The 24270-nt window shown below is 42.2% G+C and overlaps 1 protein-coding gene and 1 pseudogene across 1 annotated transcript; one reads left to right on the forward strand and one right to left on the reverse strand.

The window, feature by feature from the left end:
- Positions 1-6189: 6189 nt before the first annotated feature.
- Positions 6190-7922, reverse strand: LOC149978829 (uncharacterized; annotated as a pseudogene).
- Positions 7923-9620: 1698 nt separating this feature from the next.
- Positions 9621-21672, forward strand: LOC110486005 (COMM domain-containing protein 1). Its single transcript, XM_021557281.3, has 3 exons — positions 9621-9848; positions 10654-10941; positions 20144-21672. Exons 1-3 carry the CDS (start codon positions 9675-9677, stop codon positions 20249-20251), a joined length of 570 nt encoding a protein of 189 aa, XP_021412956.3. The 5' UTR covers positions 9621-9674; the 3' UTR covers positions 20252-21672.
- Positions 21673-24270: the final 2598 nt, after the last annotated feature.

A 24270-nucleotide genomic window follows, 5' to 3' on the forward strand; every position in this document is an offset into this window, starting at 1 on the left:
GATTAAGGTTTTTGGTGGTTTTCCTAAGCCAGGATTCAGACACGACTAAGACATTCAGGTTGGTAGAGTGTGCTAAAGCAGTGAGTAAAACCAACTTAGGGAGTAGGCTTCTATGTTAACATGCATGAAACCAAGGCTTTTACGGTTACAGAAGTCAACAAATGAGAGCACCTGGGGAGTGGGAGTGGACCTAGGCACTGCAGGACCTGGATTAACCTCTACATCACCAGAGGAACAGAGGAGAAGTAGGATAAGGGTACGGCTAAAGGCTCTACGAACTGGCCGTCTAGCACGTTCGTACCAGAGAGTAAAAGGAGCAGGTTTCTGGGAATGATAGCATAGATTCAAGGCATAGTGTACAGACAAAGGTAAGGTAGGATGTGAGTACATTGGAGGTAAACCTAGGCATTGAGTAATGATGAGAGAGATATAGTCTCTAGAGATGTTTAAACCAGGTGATGTCATCGCATATGTAGGAGGTGGAACAACATGGTTGGTTAAGGCATATTGAGCAGGGCTAGAGGCTCTACTGTGAAATAAGACAGTAATCACTAACCAGGACAGTAATGGACGAGGCATATTGACATTAGAGAGAGGCATGCGTAGCCAAGTGAACATGTGGGTCCACGGCGATTGACAGTTAGCAGGCCGATGCTAACACGCTAACTTGCGGAGGGGACGGCGGGGGGTTATTAGAAACACGTCAATTTGAACCCCCCGTTAATATGCCATGATTAGTTTGATTTCCCACTGTAAAGCGCCAAGCAGCTACTGTCTTCCTGGCTTTGCACCACAGAATCAGTTCCTAATTTTATCATCGTATCCCCCACTGCAAAATATGCTTTTGGACCGGCCCATGGTAAGCGCAGCACTGCGCACAATGCAGTATAGGCTACACTCGAATGTTTCAAAATGCACAGTACGTCAGTGGTTCTATGTGACCGATATTAACATTTAGGAAGAGGGGAGATCTAAAGATGCAATTAGCATTGGTTGCTAGTATAACTAGGATTGTCTTGGGCTGCTGGAAACTGAAATGAAATTAATAGAAACCCAGTAGAACATGCTAGAAATGCTGCTCAATGGTATAAGGAACTGTTTATAAAAATCCCTCAACATTTCATGTTCTGATTTTCGCTAGGCTACTTTGGAGCAAGGTAAGACATGCCTCAAAATGACTTAAAACCTCCAGGTTTTAAACCATGAAGTTTTAGTTATAAAATGCTGATTACCTCTGTTCAGATTTCAAGGTGGTTGACGTGTCTGGTGCGCAACAGGCACTGGCCTTTCTAGCAGCTCTTGTGACCATTTGATCTGAACGAACTGTGCCTTGAGTATGTCAACAGAACGAGCCTTTACGTTAATTATCTTAAATTTGTCAAACATCACTGCCTTTAGGCCTATTTATGTTATTAAACGTTTGGCTATATTTTCATGCGCCTCCATGTCAGCATCAGTGTGGACAAATCACCTTGGCTATGCTTTGAGATGTTGGCAAATTTATTTATATACATCCACTACGAGCTGCCAGAACAGCATGTTTCAAGCATCACTGCATGTTTCAGCATGATAATGCACAGCCCCATGTCACCAGGGTCTGTACTCAATTCCTGGAATCTGAAAATGTCCCAGTTCTTCCATGGCCAGAATACTCACCAGACACGTCACCATTGAGCATGTTTGGGATGCTCTGGATCGACGTGTACGACAGCATGTTCCAGGTCCAGCCAATGTCCAGCATCTTCGCACAGTCATTGAAGAGTGAGACAACAATCCACAGACCAAAATCAACTGCCTGATGAACTTTATGCGAAGATGTCGCGCAATGAGGCAAATGGTGGTCACAGCAGATACTGACTGGTTTTCTAACCCAAGTACTGTATCTGTGACTAACAGATGCATATATGTATTCCCAGTCATGGGGGGATGGGGTCTGGAAGAGTAGGGAACTGGGGTGTGTTGTCATTGTAGTTCAGAACGGTGATGTTGAGCTGGGCTGTGGCATTCAGCCCATCTTTGTCCACCGCCACCACCTGAACACAGTGAGAGGGGTAAGATCTTAACAGGTAACGTAGTTGACAAAACGTAACATTGTTGACTCCAACGCATAACGTTGCTGACCTTCGTGGTCTCACTGAGCATCTTAAGTCAAATTACCAGCCTGCATTTGCCTATCCACATTGTACATTTTTATCACCAAATGACTTAACAACATGAGCAAAGACAATGTTTACTTTGGCGTGTAGGTGGGGTAGAGTTACGGTCAGGGTGATAGGAAGAGAGAGATTCTCCTCCAGCTGCGTCCTTGCCCATCGTTAAGATATGAAAAATGTTCCCTCCTCCACATGGATTACATTTATGGAAGTAGACCCGACTGTTATTGGGGCCTATATTTGGGTGTAGACCTTATGAGAGACGCAGCTGAAGCACATGCTGTTTGACATGACGTGGTATACCTCTAAAACGTAGTTATCCTTTGTCTCTCTGTCCAAGGTGACGTCACTCTTCAGGGACACAACCACCTTGTTTGTTTATGTTGAAGGTATCACTTGTAAATACAAAGTGACCACTCGAGAATCCACCCTAAAAGGATAACCCAGAGATATGTTAATGGTGCGTGTCGGCTTATCATTCCTAGGTTCGTCAGAAATGTATTAGTGGGATGGATGTATTGTAATATTTTCAGATTGTTGATATCGTCATGATAAACACCATTATGTATCACCATTATATATTTTCATCGATTTATATATATTGTCATTGATAAACCGTAATCGATATACCAATATTATATATAGCCAATAGTCTTCATGTCGTGCAGATATATCCCTCATCTCAATGTAGATAGTAATGTCCAAGATATTGTTACCATCATAACAAAATATAATCGATCGATCTGATGATAATGACGGTCTCATTTCTCTGACCTCATCCACGTCGGTGACCTCCAGGGTCACGACAGCCGCTCCGCTGGCCAGGTTCTCAGAGACGGCGACATCGTAGCGCTCTGCGCTGAACTGAGGCGGGTTGTTGTTCACATCTGTCACCCTCACCACCACTGATCCATTCCCAACGAGGGACGGGGTCCCCCCATCTGCAGCCTGTACCATTAGGTTGTACACCTTCACTGCTCCATAGTCCAAGGCCTGAGCCAGCCGCAGTACCCCAGGGGAAGAGTTCAGCTGGAAGAGCGCCACGGTCGAGGGAGGGTCTTGCTGAAATATACTATAGGTCAATACGCCGTTTGTGCCTTCGTCAAGGTCCACCGCTTCTAGGGTGACCAGTGTCGTTCCCACAGACTGTGTTTCTAAGACCTCAACCTCATATTCTGTCTTGGAGAAACTTGGAATGTTGTCGTTGACGTCAGATACTTGAATGAGCAGGGTGGCGGTAGAGGGAGAGAGCTGGACGACCTTGATCCTGAGCCACCACCTCCAGGCTGAACTCGGCTTTGGTCTCTCTGTCCAGCGCCCCAGCCAGGGACACCATCCCCATTTTGGGGTCGATAGTGAACTTCCCCTCGAGATTGAGATCTGAGTAGTTATTTTGGGTCTCATAGTCCAGTTTGACCTTAGAGGTAAAAACACCTTTGGAGTCGATGGCAAACTTGTCGGCGTCTGTCAGGGCCTGAAGCGTCATGGGAACTACTGTAGTTACTGCTAGGAAGGTCACCTGTATTTGGGGTGACAAAAATGTTATAGGATCGATCTGGTTGTTTTTTCAGATGAAGTAGAATTTAATGGATCTGGGGAAGTTCACCTTGACAATCACAGCCCCTGGATCCGTCTCTTCCTCTATGCTCCCACGGTAGGTGCTCAAGATGAACATGGGTTTGGAATCTCCAGGTGCCAGGATCTCCACCAGCACCGCGGAGGAACGAGAAATTCCACCCCCTACAGGACAGGAGGAGAACATCCAGTCACTTTGGGCCCCAAAAAATGTGGGAACCCATAACCAAATCTCCAGCTGTTGACTGACTAGCCTCCTGTAGATATACACTATTCCTCTCATATTCTTCTAGTCTACAGTGTATATATGCTATGACTACTAGGCTATATATAGTATGTTTTCTTGAGTTGCTTGGGTTCATTTACATATTTTCTCAACTTTACGTTCAGATTAATTCCACACTACAATGCGCTCAACAAAATGGTTTACATGACAGTGCCTTCAAGTTCTGTAGACAGAGACTGTACCTAGACTCACCATCTCTTGCTGCCACATAGAGAGGGAACTGAAGGACCTTGTTCTCCTCCAGAGGAATGTTCTTTTCCAGCTTTATCTCGCCTGTGTTTTCATCGATGGAGAGAAAACCTTCCAGGTTCCCAAACTCTATTGAGTACTTGACCTGTCCAGTAGCACCAGCATCCAGATCTGCTGCTTCAACCTACCAATCACAATGTCATAAAACCTACCAATCACATGGCATAAAACCTACCAATCACATGGCATAAAATGCATGTGGTGACAAAGCAGTACCGTTGTTTCCTGTTTACAGTCGTGTTCCTGTGGATATGTGTGGTGACATCAGCTGATGAAAAAGGCTATCATGTGTTTCCCACGTTGCAAATGCCTCGGACAAAAAACACTTTACCCAACACAGTGACGAATTGAGGTGCAAGGTTAGAAACCATCTCACCTGGGTAACCAACATCCCCACCGTTTGGTTCTTGAAGACCTTGCCCTCGTACCTGGAGCTCTTAAATTGAGGACTGTTGTCATTCTCATCCAGGAGGGTGACGTTCACATCAGCCAACGCAACGTGGTTAGGTGGGTCGTTTTCCCGTGCTTCAATCTTCATATTAAATATGAAGATTGAAGCACGGGAAAACGACATCAAATTTTGATGTATGGAAGATATGGGAAGGTGTTCAACAGCATACCATCTGACGTGTGCACTGCCCATTGTGACAGACTAATTGATAAGATACGTTTTATTAGACGGTACAGGGCACTGCCAAGGCCAAGTGCCATTAGACCTGGTTTGCAACTTTTTAGACATATTTACAGGTTCCTTTCTGATTTAAAAGTTGTGATTATGTCTGCTGCTAAATGGATAAAAGTTGGAGGTCTAAGTACTGCTGTGTTTCAGAGTGTCTGACCTGAAAGATGAAGTTCCCAACAGTCTCCCTGTCCAGGTCAGCTGAACTCTTCACTATGACAGTTCTTGTTACTGTACAAGTTTCTAGTCCCGTTTATTGGTGACATTAAACTACATATTCAATAAAAACTGCTATCTTTAAGCGAAGAGAATAAAGAGTGGGAAATAGATGGGTCGATTTAATGTATGCTTTCTTTGATCGCTAAGGCACTAATGGTGACTTATTCCCTTTTATCAACAGTTGGCTTGTGATTTCTAACAAATTCACATTCTGAATGAATGCTTCATAATGAGTCTACGTTGACACTTTGTACCAGTTTGTAAAACTTTTGTACCAGCTGGTAAAACCATTTTACTCATCTCTTTCTGCATTCAACAAACGTCTTAACTATAAGGTGTGGCGTCGGTTTGTGGTTTGCTTTGCTTTATCTTGGCCAGGTCGCAGTTATAAATGAGAACTTGTTCTCAACTGGCCTACCTGGTTAAATAAAGGTGGGGAAAAAATGGTCTTACTTTTTTAATCAGCTTTTTATCGGAGCAATTTACCGTAGGGCTCTATTCAATCTGTGTCGCTGAAGAGTTACAGATTGCGAGATAGAAATGTAAAGGTAATTTCCCATTGAGACCACATATGCCGAGTTTACCGTGAACGCGCGGTCTCCGCTGAAATTTGCCCTCAAATTTCGATCATGCTGTAACGCTGAACTAAGCCGATATGAATTTAATAGAGCCCTTTAGTCATTTGAATCTAAACAAGAAGCTGTTTAACCATTTAGAACAGAGCTGTTACAAGACTGGGGAAATTTGATAAACTATTGGCCTTGGTTTTACAGAAAATCAACTATGTACAGTTGCATTAGTGAAAGAGAATTACGATTATTAAAGGGCAATCTGTGGTTCAAATAATAACAAACTGGGTACCCCACTACTGTTTGGTAAAAACCTGAGGGATAGGACTGAAGAAATGTAACCACCCTGAAATTAATAGACAGTAGAAATTCATAGACAATAGATAACAAATATTCTATTTCATGTAAAATAGTTACAAAAAATACCTTGAGACATCACATTAAGCCCAGTACAACATATGGAACAAATTAATTTCTTGTACAAATGTTTCTAATCCTTGGGCATCCTAAAGGTCTAGCTAGGGGAATCCCCCTTGGGATTTAGGTAAATAAAAGGCCTTTGAAAAAATATGTATTGCAATGATAACCAAAAGTGACAAAAAAGTTTGCAGACATTTCACTGAACTGTTAACATATAATTTACAAGAGTATATCATTTGACTTGGATACACCTATCGAAAAGCTTCATCTAAAATGTAAGGTTGTATTACTCCATACTTATATTTTTGATGTCATTTGAGTCTTTGTAAACAAACCATGTATACCTTCAACATATCACAGTTATTTTGAAAAGCGGTTTGGACCTATTGGCTTAGCCCAACTGTTTTGGGTGTTGGACCAACAGTCTTGTTGGAACAGGTTCTGTATTCTGTTCCAACCCTGTTCCAAACCAGGAACAAGTTCTGTATTCTGTTCCAAACCAGGAACAAGTTATGTATTCTGTTCCAAACCAGGAACAAGTTATGTATTCTGTTCCAAACCAGGAACTGGTTCTGTATTCTGTTCCAAACCTGTTCCAAACCAGGAACAAGTTCTGTATTCTGTTCCAAACCAGGAACAGGTTCTGTATTCTGTTCCAAACCAGGTAACTGGGCTGTGTTGTAGTTTTCTTTAGACTAGAAGTATAGAGGTTGATTATAATCTATAAGAAATCTACACATATTAAAAAGTGATTGTATGTTGAAATAAATCCTTTTGAATAAAACAATTACTTTATTCTAAATAATTGTTTAAAAAGTTACTTAGGGTTAAGGGTCACTGCTGTAGCTACAGTGTAACAATAATGAGTAATTACAATAGTATTGCACAGTAAACTTACTCACAGGAGCACCGCAATAAATGATGTCCACGGTTATTTTCCCAATTCATCCTGTAAGAAGAAGTAGCACAACTCTTTTGACTCTCTTTGCCCCAGTCTACAGAATGACACAGCATCGCCTCTCCGGCCGAGGCTTATGGGAGTCTCTGTTCTCAGGGATACTGACAGAAACATGACTCTGTGTCCGCATGTTTCCTTTGCTCTTACGAGGCATTGAGTCATGTGGCATGTCAATCACAGACTCCCTTGATGGTGTTGGCCTGGGACTCTTGATGTTGATGGCCCCTTGATGTTGACCCGGTCAGGTTGGCTGACAGCTGGTTGATAAATGGTGGTGTGGCTTCGAGCTGGAGTTTCTTGCCGCTTGACTGCTTTGACAAACATAATCGGTCTGGGCACCAGGTACCCAGCTTGCCTTAGCAGCTCCCCCAGCTCCAGATTACGGATGAGCCTGACCAAATCCCTAATGATCCGATAGGTCTTCTGGCGATCAAAGGTCCTCACATCCTCATGTTGGGTCGGGGTGAAGGCTGATGATGATACAGTCCATACTGCTGTCATCATGGTGTTCTTCGTAGTTCTGCGTAACGTATGATGGCAAGTCATCTGCCCCTGGGGTATTCAGGTTGCCCATCTCATAGTACGGAAAGTTCTGGTTGGGAAGCAGTTGCCAACAGTAGCCGTCACACTCGAGTCGGTTATCGGAGCGATGGAAGCCGAACTCCTTCCTTTTGGGGGTGTACGGCGCCAGCAGGTCCCCATTGTTGTCGAATATGACGTAGTTATGGGAGAACCAGTGGAGCAGGTAAAGCCCATGCCTGGGCCAAGGCCTAACAGAGCCAGACGAGTTGAGGTGTCTCATTACATTTCATGTTTTAACGTTAACCTGAAAATATTGGAAGGAGAGAGGAAAGAGGAGAGAGAGGAAAACAAAATGTTAGCCCTACTAATACATGACATGCCTGTCATACACAATATAGCTACACTACGTGACCAAAAGGTATACGGATACCTGCTCGTTGAACATCTCATAACAAATTCATGGGTATTAAATATGGAGTAGGTCCCCCTTTGCTGCTATAAAAGCCTCCACACTCTAGGTTTGTGTGCGGCTGCTTGGCCATGGAAACCCATTTCATGAAGCTCCTGACGAACAGTTCTTGTGCTGATGTTACTTCCAGAGGCAGTTCGGAACTCGTAGTGAGTGTTGCAACCGAGGACAGACAATTTTTACGCTCTTCAGCACTCGGCGGTCCCATTCTGTGAGCTTTACTTCTCGGCTGAGCCGTTGTTGGTCCAAGGCGTTTCCACTTCACAATAACAGCACTTACAGTTGACAGGGGCAGCTCTAGCAGGGCAGAAAATTAACGTACTGACTTGTTAGAAAGGTGACATCGTTGATAGTCACTGAGCTCTTCAATATGGCCATTCTACTGGCAATGTTTGTCTATGGAGAATGCATGCTGTGTGCTCGATTTTATACACCTGTCAGCAACGGGTTTGGCTGAAATAGCCAAATCAACTCATTTGAAGGGTTGTCCTATACTTTTGTATGTATTTCTATGTGAGAGTTCCACAACGTTGTCCACTACTGGATTGAGTGGACTGAAGCCAAATACCTGTTTCCTGATCCTGTCACAACCTATAACAACCTAATACAAACTAACCACTCTACCATCCTAATTTTCTGAGCCACAAACTCAACCTATTCTAGCCTCATTCTGCATGTAATGCTGCTCTCAAACTTCATAGTAGTTTATGATCGGAGTTGAAGAAATTGAGGTCAGTAGCTTGTGAACCTTTGTTTTATATTCAAACACTCAAAAATATTTTTTCAATTTTTTTGATTATTATTAGCTGATACATTAATTAATAAACTATAAAATAGGTGTTTGACGTTACAGATGCGATGTCAAATTGTAAAAACAGCCTGCTGTAACTGTTACTATGTTGCCATGAACACACACGCGCACGCACGTGCGCTCTCTCGCTCTCTTCCGCTCTCTCTCTCACACACACACACACTCATACATACTTCCCGGTACCTTTTTTATGAAGTAGATAGGGTTCTTGCTGTACCTATTCTGTGTCCTTCTAGTGAGTGTTTTACGGGTATTATTCTATAATTAAGTACAGTAATTAGGACTAACCTAATGCAATTGTCTTAAACCTCATTTATACCGTAAGTACACAATGCAAGACTGTACTTAGCTACACAAAATGTAGCAAACACGTGCAGTGACGCTATTTGTAACTTGAAGCTACTATGTTTTTCATTATCTCATGTCAAGACTCACCACTGTATTATTGATGTTAATAAATAGACATTAAAGACTGATTTTGAGACTGTTCAACAATTACTTGTCATGTTCTATTTAGTTTGGCAAAGGTTCACAAAGTCCAAAAAGAAATACTGTTTTCAACTATGCTATATTTTGGGTATTAATTATATAAGACAATTTGTTTTATCAACCTCACGTCGCTTTCAACGATGATTGGTGTGTGTGTATGGGTTTTCGAGGATATGTAGGCCAATCAGCGATTTATGTGCGTGAGTATGGTGAGAAAAACAACCAATGAGCGGGCATACACATGACAGGAGTCACGTGACCCGTGGGGCTGAAACATGGCAGATGTCGAAACAACCAAATCTTTGAACGGTTTGCTGAATGGAATAGCACAAATAGTGTATTATAATAATGCTGAAATAACAGAGGAACTTTTGAAAAATGAACTTTATCCAGACTTAACGCAGGAGGAGTTTCGCGCGATGCATGAAAAGATGAAAGGTCTTTTAAAGGTACTGTCAACTTTGCATTTGGATATCATTCTCACCTGATTCATCTTGTGTTGATTGAGAAACGTAACCAGCTACATTATTATGGGGTTAGGCAATAGGTAACAAATAGTTACATGTTTCAAATGCTCAACCTCGTCCTGCAGCCCATATGCCCGAACCCTGTTTCTCTATCGTCTTTCTTTAATTGTCTGTGTCTGTAAAATCTTACCAAAACAAAGCTTTCAGCTCAATCAGTTAATTTAATTTGTACACGTGGCATTGTAAATACATTGCTAGCATAGGGTGTGTGGATTCATTCATGTTGACAACTTCATTCATGCTGAGAACGATGGTTTTCAATGATAGATCAGTTTGTCTTCCCTACAGGCTGATATTTACATGTCACTAGATGGCAGCACTAGAACACCTGTGTAAACATGTCAACTTCCCTTTGTCCTTGTTTTTTATTTTTTTTATTTAACCTTTTATGTAACTAGACAAGTCAGTTAAGAACATTCTTATTTACAATGAAGGCCTACCAAAAATGCAGAAGATCTCCTGCCAGGACGGGGGCTGGGATAATAAATTAAATATAGGACAAAACGGCAAGAGACAACACTACATACAAGAGACAACACTACATAAAAAGAGACCTAAGACAACAACATCACGGCAAGGCAGCAACACCGCATGGTAGCAACTTGATGTGGAGATGACATTGTGTCTACATTTCTGTCTTGACCAGGCCAAGATAATACAACAAGAAAAACATCAACCTCTTTGTTAGACTAACAAATCTCTGCTTGTTTTCTTCTCCCCTTCTCAGTCCATTGCCGCTGCAAACATGGACCAGGCCCAGCTGGAAGCCTTCCTGACTGCCCAGACCAGGAAGCAAGGCACGGGGAGTGTGAGCGCCGAGCAGGCGGCCGCCCTCTCCCGGTTCTGGAAGAGCCATCGGGCCCGGGTGAGGGAGAGCCTGCTGGGCCAGAGCCGCTGGGAGCCTGGCCTGAAGGGCCTCACCTGGAGAGTGGACCTCCAGACCTCAGCCAGCAGAGGGGGTGCCGCCAACATTCCCGTGGCCCTGGTGGAGCTGGAACTGGGCAGGGCTGGAGAGGTGAGAGGGGAGTTGGGGTGGGGGGAGAGAAAAAGGCCCACACTCTAAAATACCAGTCACACTGACCGTACAAGCACATTACATGGCTGCCTGCAATTAGACAATTATAATATGTTTTGATTCCCAAATTGTGCTTTCAGACATAGTAATTTATGCAAATCAACAGGCTTTCTGCTCTGGACTTGTTCCATAATGTGCCCCAGGTGGGTGGAATTTGCACATTTTGATTTTAAACCATCTAATTAGTCCTAAAGTTAAATCTCCACCCACCCGGGCCACCGGGTTGAACCTCTAAGAAATCTAATGTGAATATAATGCAGGACTATGCAAGCTATGAGGAAGCTGAAGAGCACATGTCATTCAGAACACATCAGTGGCTTTGTTCTCACCTTCCTCTTTCCTGCTTTAGCAGTATATTTATTGCATTGTCACAGTTCCACATTTGTCTGATGTACCAGCACTACATACACTAGTCTGCCTTTAACCTGTTAGTCCTCAGACCTAACACATACAGTTGAAGTTGGAAGTTCAGCACATTTAAACTCGGTTTTTCACATTTCCTGACATTTAATCCTAGTAAACATTCCATGTCTTAGGTCAATTAGGATCACCACTTTATTTTAAGAATGTGAAATGTCAGAATAATAGTAGAGAATGGTTTATTTCAGATTTTATTTCTTTCATCACATTCCCAGTGGGTCAGAAGTTTACATACACTCAATTAGTATTTGGTAGCATTGCCTTGGGTGAATTTTGGCCCATTCCTCCTGACAGAGCTGGTGTAACTGAGTCAGGTTTCTAGGCCTCCTTGCTCGCACATGCTTTTTCAGTTCTGCCCACAAATTTCCTATGGGATTGAGGTCAGGGCTTTGTGATGGCCACTCCAATACATTGACTTTGTTGTCCTTAAGCCATTTTGCCACAACTTTGGAAGTATGCTTGGGGTCATTGTCCATTTGGAAGATCCATTTGCGACCAAGCTTTAACGCCCTGACTGATGTCTTGATGTTGCTTCAATATATCCACATCATTTTCCTTCCTCGTGATGCCATCTATTTTGTGAAGTACACCAGTCCCTTCTGCAGCAAAGCACCATCACAACATGATGCTGCCACCCCCGTGCTTCACATTTAGGATGGTGTTCTTCAGCTTGCAAGCCTCCCCCTTTTTCCTCCAAACATAACGATGGTCATTATGGCCAAACAGTTCTATTTTTGTTTCATTAGAACAGAGGACATTTCTACAAAATGTATGATCTTTGTCCCCATGTGCAGTTGCAAACCGTAGTCTGGCTTTTTTATGGAGTTTTGGAGCAGTGGCTTCTTCCTTGCTGAGCGGCCTTTCAGGTTATGTCGATATAGTACTTGTTTTACTGTGGATATAGATACTTTTGTACCTGTTTCCTCCAGCATCTTCACAAGGTCCTTTGCTGTTGTTCTGGGATTGATTTGCACAGACAGAGCGCGTCTCCTTCCTGAACGGTATGACGGCTGCGTGTTCCCATGGTGTTTATACTTGTGTACTATTGTTTGTACAGATGAACGTGGTACCTTCAGGCATTTGGAAATTGCTCCCAAGGATGAACCAGACTTGTGGAGATCAACAACAAAAATTCTGAGGTCTTGGCTAAATTATTTTTCTCATGAGTTCAAGCAGAGGCACTGAGTTTGAAGGTAGGCCTTGAAATACATCCACAGGTACACCTCCAATTGACTCAAATTATGTCAATTAGCCTATCAGAAGCTTCTAAAGCCATGACATCATTTTCTGGAATTTTCCAAGCTGTTTAAGGCACAGTCAACTTAGTGTATGCAAACTTCTGACCCACTGGAATTTTAATACAGTGAAATAATCTGTCTGCAAACAATTGTTGAAAAAGTTAATTGTGTCATGCACATGGTAGATGTCCTAACCGACTTGCCAAAACTATAGTTTGTTAACAAGAAATTTGAGGAGTGTTTGAAAAACGAGTTAATGGCTCCAACCTAAGTGTATGTAAACTTCTGACTTCAACTGTATCTATAAGCTATATGCCAAATGTTGATTGGCTTTGGTTTGGTCATAGATCAGAAGGAAAAATATTTTCCCTTGTTTGGTTTGTCAAACCGCTATGGACGCCACCGCCCAGAAGTACACATGGATATTCCTTGCACGTCTGAGAGGGGGAAAAATATTTTGAAGGGTATGGCACCCTATTCCCGATAGGGTATTACTTTTGGCCAGAGGGAATACGGTGCCATTTGGGACGCACTACAAGTCAACTGACAGACCCCAGCTGAAGCCACCACCACGGAGGTTACAGGTCTGGGATCAGCTTGCCCCACTCCTGTCCTCATCTTAATCACCAACGGCCAAAGCACCAACCTGACTCTATTCCAGCTGTTGGACGACGTCTTATCTGCATGACTGAGCTACATCCATCCTATGGTTGGTTAGTTTGTCCCGCTAATGCTTCTATAGCCTTGACTCTCTAGAGCAGGGCTGCCCAACCCTCTTCCTGGAGATCTGTAGGTTTTCAGTCCAACCCCAATTAAGCATATCTGATTCAGCTAGTTAAGGTCTTGTTGAGCAGCTAATTAGTATAATCAGGTGTGTTAAATTAGGGTTGGACTCCAGGAAGAGGGTTGGGCAGCCCTGGTCTAGAGTCAACTGCTTAAAAAGGCTATATAGAACTTTTGCTTCGGAGGGTGCTCTAGAACCAAAAGGGGTCCGGCAGAAATATTGCCCAGAAATGACCTAATTTAACAGGAAAATGTATATGAACCATACAGAATACAATCCCGACAACATTTCAAATGGCTTCCTGTTCCTTTTGCATGTCTCATCTTCTAATAGACCGGAGTGGCCCACTTTCATTCAACACTGAATCGGTAGCTCCCTGTAGACTTGAGCTAAAATGGAGCACAGCTTCCACTCCCACTTATTTCAATAAACTTGGTATAGCCTAATAATGGGCTGGGTGGTGTCTGCTTCAGCTTTTATCTGGGGTCAAAAAAGATCTAATCTGATCCAATCACTTTCTTGCTGTATCCACAGCCATTGTTCCTTTTCATTGGGTACTAAAGCAGATTCACAGCTGATTTATGAAGACATCATTTGTACTAGGGTGAATAGAAGTGGTCTGTTGACATTTTGATTTGGCAGTGGGAGAGACTATTTTCCGCTTGCGAGAACTTTAACTAAGAATTCCCATGTGTGTACTTCTTACAATAACGTGCTAAATCAATAACCTCACTTTGTAATCTAGTAGCGTCGTTGTAACGTTTACAGCATGCAAACTAGAGGCCAACAGACAATTGGTAGTCTGTGTGGAGTAAGATTAGCAAGGTCACATGCAATGTTTCTACAGGTTAGTCGTCCCTCATCTATAAATCAAACAGTTGCACAAGTCTGAATTATGCAGAACAGGTTTTCTGATGAGGCCAATTGGGTTATGTAACAGTTTGTAATTGAGTCAGTAATCGAAAGATTGCTGGATCGAATCCTTGAGCTGACTGTCGTTCTGCCCCAGAGCAAAGCAGTTTAACCCACTGTTCCCCGGGTACCGAGGACGTGGACTTCAATTTTTAAGGCACCCCCACCGCACCTCTCTGATTCAGAGGGGTTGGGCTAATGCGGAAGACGCATTCAGTTGTACAACTGACTAGGTATCCCCCTTTTTATAATTTGCCCAGTGATTGTTGTTAAAACATCCTCTATCCTACCCACACATACTATTCTAAGTAACTGACTGTTTATCAGGTGCTGCGGAATAGTAAATTCTGTTGGTTTTAGGGAAGTCCCCTGATGTCGTTGTTCAAGAGATCTATTTACTTAGCTGATAGAAGCTACGTAAATTGCACCACTGATGGCTGTGCTCTCCCCTTTTGAGCATGACCACAGTACATGCTGTACATTCTATTGAGTTCTCAGAGCTCCAGAACTAAACCGGCTGTATGTGGGTAATGTATGAGGTTGTAGTTTTCATATAGCACATGTTCTGTAGGTACGAAACCTTATGAAACATTTCAAAATGGAGGTGCTACAGGATCTTGTCCAATAAGAACACATATTTGCTTTTCCCGTTGTAAAACATTTTGTCCTACTGAACACCATTAACTAAGCCCATCCAGGCGTTGGTCTTTTTTCATCTGGATGACAGCCTAAGCCTTAGTGCATTACATTTGGCAGACAGTGTTTTGCACCAGTGATCTGTGGAGCTGAGGAGCTCCCAGTTGACGTTTGATTTACAAGACAAGCTTGGATCGTTTGTCTCTGTCGTTAGGCTTTGCCTTTACCCACAGCGACCCAACCCAATCTCCATTACCTTGTGAAGTCAAAGACATAATGCACTAACAATATCAGGCAGAAAGAATGTTGATTGAATCCCTATGACCAAATTGTTTTTGACCAAAGTGTCGAAAGGGAAGGTTTGTTCTTTCTGTGTGTGTGTGTGACAATTTCAAGAGTTAGGAAAGTGAAGAAATATGATAGGTATGAGGCATTCCAATTCCTGCCTATAGATGAGAGCTGGCATGTAACATTAGACATCTTTAATTGGAGGGTGGAGAGTCAAAAGACATGGAAAGAAGAGGATGATTTATTACACATTATCTCCCTGTCCTATTTTCTCAGGATGTTGGCTTAACTGTTCTTACATGTCGATGTGTTTACCTACATGTCAATCATTGGCAAACATAGAAGGCATGACTAATTCTTCTCTCCACACAGGTGATTTCTCAGAGGACTGCACAGTGAAATCTTAAATTACATTTTTTCTGCTTGTCTTCTCTCACAACAAACAGAAGAATGATGGATCTCGATAACAGTAATGGGAGCACACTTGTATTCCCAGGGTATCCAGCCTAGTCTCATAGACTAGCCGTAGCATAGTAAATGTAAATCCGGCCCACTCAAATTAGTATGATATTTTACGTTTGTTATGGTTACATAAGACCGATGGTTCCATAAGAATCTCATCATGACCAATTTTAGCTAATTAGCAACTTTAACTACTTGCTACTAACCCTTCCCCTAACCCTACCCTTAAGTTTAACAGTTAGGTTAAAGGGTTAACCCTAACCGCTAGCCTAGTTAACGTGAGCAAATGTTAGCCACCTTGCTAGAATTCGTAACATATCATATGTTTTGCAAAGTCTTAACATATTGTACGTTTACAAAATTGTAACATTGTACTTTTAGCAAATTCGTAACATAATACGAATTGTAATTCTAACATATCATACGAAATGGGTGTTGGACACCCACAAATGAATATGTACCATACAAAACGTAACATATCATACCAATTGGGAGTGTATCGGATTTACATACAGAATAATAAGAAATGCTCTGAGACCAGGTTGGGGTATCATATCTCACGATAGGCCCCAGCTCTGTTTTGGCCAGCGCTCTCGTTATCTCATGTCTTATTGTTTTTCCAGTAAACAAATACATTAGCGTGCCGCTCGATCCTGGGCGTGACCCTTTGAGTGCATTAAATTAGTTCTCTAATATATGATGACAGATCCGGTAGACTCATAGGTGCCTCCAATACGGAAGAAACGAATGGGTGTAGCAACAGTGAGGCAGCATTCTAAAGCTGTGTGCATCCCAAATGGCCCCGTATTCCCTACATAGTGCACTACTTTTGATCAGCGCCTATGGCCCTCAAAAATAGTTCACTTTTTTTTAAGGAATAGATTGCCTAACTTGAGACACAGCCAAACTTGCGAAACTACTGTATTCAGACGTAAGGAGTGGTTGGTGGTTATTGGCTATGCACACAATGGTGACGGAAGATAGATTTGGATAGGCCTACTGTTGTCTTTTGGTTGACCTGTAGTGTGTCTAAAATGCAATTTGTATTCAGTGTCTTCTGAATCCTTTTGTATTACAAATGTTAGTCGCCTGTCAGTGTTTAGCAAACCATTGTCTCGGTTAATTGTGCCAGGTATGCTGTGTAGGCCTATATAGCATATCATTCTGTTTATTGTGCTGTTAAGTGTGTAGGCGCAACATAAACACATGCATACTATTAATGCTCTCTCAGAGAACTTAAACACTTTTTTAGAGTGCATCGATGGTTTGCAACGTAGTTCATTCTCAATGCTTTTTCCCTCCACACATGGCTATCATAAGAGCACATACTTAACCAAACAGGATAAACACTTGTATCATTCAACATACAGTATCAGGAATGTCTTCACTAGTAACCAAACAGGACCTACCTAAACGCTGAAATAAATCACTCTCTACTATTATTCTGACATTTCACATTCTTAAAATAAAGTGGTGATCCTAACTGACCTAAGACAATGAATTTTTACTAGGATTAAATGTCAGGAATTGTGAAACACGTGAGTTTAAATGTATTTGGCTAAGGTGTATGTAAACTTCCGACTTCAAGTGTACATATTACCTCGACTCGTGCCCCCGCACACAGACATTGACTTTGTACCGCTACCCCCTGTATAAAGCCCCTCTGTTATTTACTGCTGCTCTTTTAATTTTTTGTTATTCTTCTATTAGTTTTTTAAATGTATTTTCTTAAATCGGCATTGTTGGTTAAGGGCTTGTAGTAAGCATTTCACTAAGATCTTCCTTCACCTGTTGTATTTGGCGCATGTGACAAATACAATTTGATTTGAAAACATTTGCTACGTTGTACACTAATGAATATACACCCCTGGTTACCTGTGTTTTGCCATGTCCAGCCGAACGGGCATGTGGCACTGTGTGGATGTGGGTCACTGTGGGGTCAAGCCCATTGAGAACGTGTACAGGTGATCAGTTGCCGGTGCAACTGGTGTCAGCAGTCGCTCCAGTGCCATGTCCCTCAGATCTGTGACAGTCTGCCGCTCCCCTGGTACTGAGAATGAGGCCAGCAGAGCAGCACGCCCTTGAAGACAAGATACCACTTAGTTGAAGTCTACTATGCTGTTGTATTAGAGGAGTTGTACATAAATTCAGTTGCTGCTGCTATGGTGAATCTACTTTTCCACCTGAGAGTAGAGGAAGATTAGGATTGAGGTGTGCCTCATATGGTACTTAGTTGACAATTTAGTAGGCTAAACACTAAATGTAATGGTATTGAGGCTAATGAGGAGCACTTATACAGTAACTGTTTTGCAGCCTAATAAAAGTAAATTATTATAGGTGTTCAGGGCAAGCCTATGCAATGAGATTACACAGAGTAACTTCATCAAGTCCTACTCACTTATTTTATTTATTTAACCTTTTAACTAGGCAAGTCAGTTAAGAACAAATTCTTATTTACAATGACGGCCTACACCGGATGACGCTGGGCCAATTGTGCGCCGCCCTATGGGACTCCCAATCACGACCGGTTGTGATACAGCCTGGATTCACTAAGCTACAATGTTTGTGTTTTATAGTTTTGAGTGACAGTTGAACAATGCGCATGGCATTCCATTAAGCCGAGGTGGATGGACAGCTTCAAGAGGGTCCTCTCTCTCGCCAACCGAAATGAACACTGTATCGTCCCGGGCAACAGACACGCTTCAAACCCTGTGCTTCAATCAAACAAATGACGGTGGAAAGAAATAGGGCAGCGGTAGCCAGTAACCAGGCAACTGTTCTTTAAGAGCAGTGATGGGGCCCTTGTGTAGTGATGTCCACTCTCGGGAACAATCAGACTAACAAAGACATGGCCAGATGGAGGGTCTTGTGTCCTATTGTGGCCACCCAGGGACGTTCATGAATTTTTCAGTGGCATGTAATAAAGATGCTACACATCATAGAAATGGGTGAGTAGATGGGCCAATCACACGATCTGCACACGGTCTGTGTACACTGCTACTCATTTGAAAATATACTCTGACTCAAATATCCCAAAATGTTTAGCATGTCAGCAACCAACTTTTCAAGATGTATAACTTTCAAAATAGAGAGATACTGAAATACAACTGCAAGTTATATATTTTGAAAACTTGATTACTGACAAACTATTTTGGGACTATATCAATAGTGGATTAATGAAAAATACCTAAATCTAGTTTTTAGGGTGGAGTTTTCCTTTAAGGGCAGGTGCTATAGTTGCTCTCCTGGCTTAACTTCACTGTTCTGGGACCAGCTTCCATTATCTAGTCCTAACTGTGACCATTATGAGTTAACATGATGTTATGTGGCATCATGTTTAAGACTCAAAGGTAGCTCTTCAAGGGGTATGGATGTCCTTGGACAGTCAACTGTTTATTTTTAAGATGTCTCTTTTTCCCCTCATTTGTCCTTCATCCCTTGTGCCTGTCGTCATCTCTCTTTGATGGCACTCTGGTTAAAGGTCACATTCTCACTAGTGATATTGGAGGCTATTTTGTTTAAATGTCTCTGAGGGTAAGCGGGAATGAAAGTGAAAGTTAAGGGACCCTGATATAAGTGGGGGAAACTCATGGCTGTGCTACAGGCAAAGTGTCGCTATATTTAGGCCAACTGTTGCCTTTTTATTTGTCAGAAAGTGACGCTTCCTGTACATCTAGGTCATCGGGCGCACCGCTTAACAGTCTTCTGAAATCTTCGTCCACTGTATTAGTTTCTTGGAAACGCACTAAAAAAACATTTCTTGAATAACCATAATTTATAAACCTTTTTATAAAAAAATATTTTAAATGTAGAAGCATTTATAATGGTTTATTAATGAATGTTTATTTCGATTAGTCCTTTTTAGTTTGTTGTCCATTGGAAAGAGAAAGAACAAGTGTTTGGTCCTAACTGAATGTGTCTGGACCACATCCTGGTCCTAGGCTCCTCAACTTTCTGACCCCGTTTTCACACACACCTCCTTCCTGTAGCACAAAGTGTTGAATAAGCTTTCGAAAGGTTCAATGGAGGTCACAAACTGACTTAGATCTCAGGTCCCATCTTTAGCACCACTGCATAACAGTCTAGTTCTTACAGCTCTTTGATGTCATTCAGTGGATGTTTATAGGAGTTTCCTAATCTGACCTTTGCTCCCACTTTGTCTGAGAGCCCGGACCTTAAAATAGGACTTGATGTGAACTTCTCCCTCTGCTGTAAAGTTGAAAGGTTCATATTATCACAATGTTTCTGATGTCGCGTCATTTGAGCTACATCCCTCAACCAATCATCCATGAAGTATGCTCTACTGCCTGTTGTCTTGTTCTTAGTATACTGTCCCTATTTTGCCGTTCCCTTCTCCTTCCCCCATCCCTTTCACTCTTCTCCATTCTTGTTTTCCTTCCAGGACTCAGACTTTGTGTGTCTGGAGTTTGACGAGGCGAAGGTGAACCAAGTGTTGAAGAAGATGGCTGAGATCCAGGAGAGCATCAACACCATCGTACACCGCAGCTAGGATCTAAATGTGTGTGTGAGTGATAGAAAGAGAGGAACGTCCCCATTCTTTTTTTTGTATTTTCTTGTCATTTCCCTTCATTCTATGACTTGGACAGAAAACATTAGCCTGCCACATCAGACAGGACAAATATGCCTTATGATGTATCTTTAAACTTGTATTTACTGTACACACTGGCTAGTTAATTTTTTAGTAAGTCCTATCTGTTTAATCTAACATTGGCCTTATTTTCTCCAAAGGGGATATTGTTCTATCACTGCTAGAGGAGAAAACATGCTGTTTTCTTTTTTTTTGTGTCCGGGAAGGAAGACTTCTTTTCACGTACAGAACCTACACTACTGTTATGCTTGATTTTACGATTAGTGCAATGTCCATTTTGTATGTACCCTTTGCCATTCCAGACAGTGACACGTTGATATTTTCAGTTTAAGCCTAGTAAACTTAACATCCCCTTGCTTAATGTTGGGCAGACAACTTGTACAATATCGTTGTTCCCAAATGAGCTGCTTCTTTCCACACTATTACTGTCACCATCATGAATTTCCTTCTGGGGGAAATGTGCTTCACAGCTCCTTGAAACATTCTGACTGCCTGACCTGGTCTAGACTTTCAACACTGGGCACAGGCCAGGGGTGTAGGACATTGGGTGAGGTGAGACATTCACAACATTGCAAATAGAACGGACAAGATTTGCTATTCTACATGACAGGCAAGACTATCTGTTCTACGTACAACATATTCAGGGAGTTATTTTGCATGGTTGCACCATCCTGGACAGGCCTACGTGCTGTCCCAATTGGCCCAATGGCTTACATATCCTTATTTTTCTTGTCTCATTTATTTTGGGTTGATTTGAAAGACTTGATTTGTTGAAAAGTAAAAAATTATGGAAATGTATCTGGTCCTTCAAACTGTCAGTGATCATGAAAGGGAAAAAAAAACTAACATTTATTCATCCATAGTAATGTCATAAAGATTAATTTGTACAGTGAAGGATAGAGCTGGGACTATAAAACAATCAATACCGAACCAACCATTTTTATCTAGGACATTTGACTGATATTGACGATAAGTAGCCTTTACTAGAGGAATGTGTAGTTTGAAAAACTTAATTAAGTCTGCTAATATGCGTTATTTCTAACTGGATAATTGATAGCTGCAACATTCAAGGTAGTTTTAAGGGTAATACAAAAGAAGTAACTGGTGCACATTCATGTTATCGATTTATCGTTCAGTTGGTCGTTATTGTGATAATTCAGTCAATTTATGGATTTTTGTCCATATCGCCCAGCTCTAATGAAGGTTCATGTCATCTTGTTACCCCCATCTGCAGAATGGGATATCAACCCACCGTAACAGGCTACCAAGCTAAACACTTTGGACCAGGTATAATTGGAAAAAAATTAAACTAACAAAATGTATCAACGCCTGCTTTTCATTTTGTCTTTGTTTTATTAAATTACAGAGTTTAAAAGGACCTCATCACCTCTTTCTGCGTCGTCCACATTCCAAGAACCATAGGTCCTCGAATCTTCCTGCTCAAAGTCTGGACGGAAGCGATAGTGTTACTGTTTGACAACCAAGCCGACTTGCACTGACTGGCACTGTTGCCTCTGAAATGAGGAGTGGAGGAGGGGTGGCTGGCTTCCTGACGACAGGGGGGAAGAGAATGACACTCGGGGCTTTGATAAGGTGGGGGAAGTTGATTCATACACACCCTTTGCGTACCACCACCATTGACAGGGAGCTGACTGGGTCTGAGAGGACTGATACACCCTCGTATACAAGGAGACATTCTTGTGTGTCCGCATCACACCCTCCTTGTAAAGTGATAGGAGGAAGATTTCAGGCCTTATCTAGGTATCGTTAATGTGGTTGTGTGACATGATTGTGGTCACACGGGGCAGTGATGAGACCAACAGGTCGGGAAGATTTGGTGGCCTACTCATCTGCCGTGAGCTGAGCTGACCTGTAGGCCTTGTAACCCACTAGTCTTCTAGTGTACATTCACACCCTCTCACCGTCAACTAAGTGACCAAAGTCAGCTCTGCAATCCAGTCGTCGTCAACTCCGTAACCCAAGTCAACTACGTCATCCAGGCACTGCCAACTACGTAACCCGAAGTCAAACCCAGCACTCTAGCTAAACATCTCAGCCTGGAGGTGTCAGCCTTACATGGGACCTGGAGGTCCCATTTTACAATTGCAGTAAACTGGATGTGGATTAGACAAGACAGCTACAGCTGTCACACTATAACATCTAGATCTCAAAGGCATTATTGTAATGTAACACCAGCACGTGTACCGTTGAGTCACATGGACACGTGTCCAAAGTTTACCAGAGTTCAAGATGGAATTTTTAGTAACAATTTAATAAGGAGTGGGCTTTGGTTAAGGACTAGCGTAGGGGCGTGTGATGGTTTAGGCCTGAAAGTGCTCGCTGACGAAAGCAGCTGTAGACTCCCTGCTTACATCCCTGGTTGCCTCCCAAATGACATCATATTTCCTATATAGTGCACCACATTTGGGCCCATAGGGCTCTGGTCAAAAGTTGTGCACCGTGTAGGGAATAGGGTGCTAATTGGGACTCAGAGACATTCAATTAGCAGTTATAAATAAATCAGACTGAGTTCTAGTTATAATTATGGCATCGGTCCATGTTTACGACAGGCGATAAAGAAATGGACTTTCCAGCTAACCCAATTATACCAGCCTGTAGTCATTCTTTTGTGTTTGAGTCTGCCTTGTATTTAGAGAAAAGCAGCAAGAGTTCTGCCTCCCATGCACGTTCCTCATCTTTCATCGTGTTAGTGCATGTTAGATGGGGTCCACTGCATTAGCAGATAAAGTGGAGGAGGCCATGGTAACAGTGGTTCTGTTGTGGTTACTCAGAGCTCACCAATCTCATATGGCTTTCACTCTGTCCAACTCCTATTAGTAAACTAAATGTTACAGCGTGAAATCTTATGCGTTTGGGTCTTTTTGGCACCTGAACAACATGGATAACACACACTTCTCAATCCAGCAGGAACCTAAACACTAATGATTTCCGTGGACAAGATGATGCATTTTCAATTTGACATGATCTCCTGATAGAGATAATTTGGCACGAATACTATTGCTAAATACGGTCATTTGAGTGCTAAATACCACACATTACCAGTTATGAACGAGCATGACAGCTGTGCTACAGAGTCCTGCCAAATACAGGTGGGGTGGTGACACTCAAAGTTGAATCTAGTTAATATGTAAATAAGCAAGTGTGTGTCGCAACCAGAGTTGATTATTGAACTGGGAAATTAGGAACTTTGAGAGGCATGAAATGGATTTAATTGCATTGTCACTTCCTTTTTAGAGAGTCTTAATGGTGTTGTGCTGACTGGAGAACACAGGGCTTTTGCCATTCTCAAGTAAAGGAAAAGCTCACAACGCTACTTCCCCGAAGGAGGAAACGGCCAGAGTGACACTGCTGAGAAAGTTATGTCAAAGAGGACGTACTATAAGATTACTGTAAAGAGGAAGTTGAAGCATGTGAGGCAGAGATGGTGTACCAGAAACACCTGTAGTCTTGAATCACCGGCCGAAACCTCTGCATAAGAGGATTTACTTTCTACAACATTTCATCCAACATTACATCCTACTATATTTCACTGAAATCTTCAGCCAATTTTGTTTAGTCATTCATTTGAAAACTGCCTTGCTGTATAGAGCCTTGCATTTTGTATATTAAAGCCTATCACTTACAGTATACAAAACATTAGGAACACCTGCTCTGTACATGATAGACTGACCAGTTGAATACAGGTGAAAGCTATGATCCCTTATTGATGTCACTTGTTAAATCCACTTCAATCAGTGTAGATGAAGGGAAGGAGACAGATTAAAGAAGGATGTGTAAGCCTTGAGACATAGATTTTGCATGTGTGTCATTCAGAAGGTGACTGGGCAAGACGAAAGATTGAAGTGCCTTTGAACGGGTTATGGTAGTAGGTTCCAGGCGCACCAGTTTGTGTCAAGAAC

Source organism: Oncorhynchus mykiss, chromosome 13 (assembly GCF_057628025.1).
Source record: "Oncorhynchus mykiss isolate SJ-2025 chromosome 13, ASM5762802v1, whole genome shotgun sequence".
Lineage (NCBI taxonomy): Eukaryota > Metazoa > Chordata > Actinopteri > Salmoniformes > Salmonidae > Oncorhynchus > Oncorhynchus mykiss.

Excerpts from the sequence above, each read along its gene's own strand:
- LOC110486005 (XM_021557281.3), top strand. The coding sequence starts at position 9,675 with ATGGCAGATGTCGAAACAACCAAATCTTTGAACGGTTTGCTGAATGGA. Across the intron at positions 9,849-10,653 it reads AGATGAAAGGTCTTTTAAAG|TCCATTGCCGCTGCAAACAT; the intron begins GTACTGTCAACT and ends TCCCCTTCTCAG. Across the intron at positions 10,942-20,143 it reads AACTGGGCAGGGCTGGAGAG|GACTCAGACTTTGTGTGTCT; the intron begins GTGAGAGGGGAG and ends TTTTCCTTCCAG.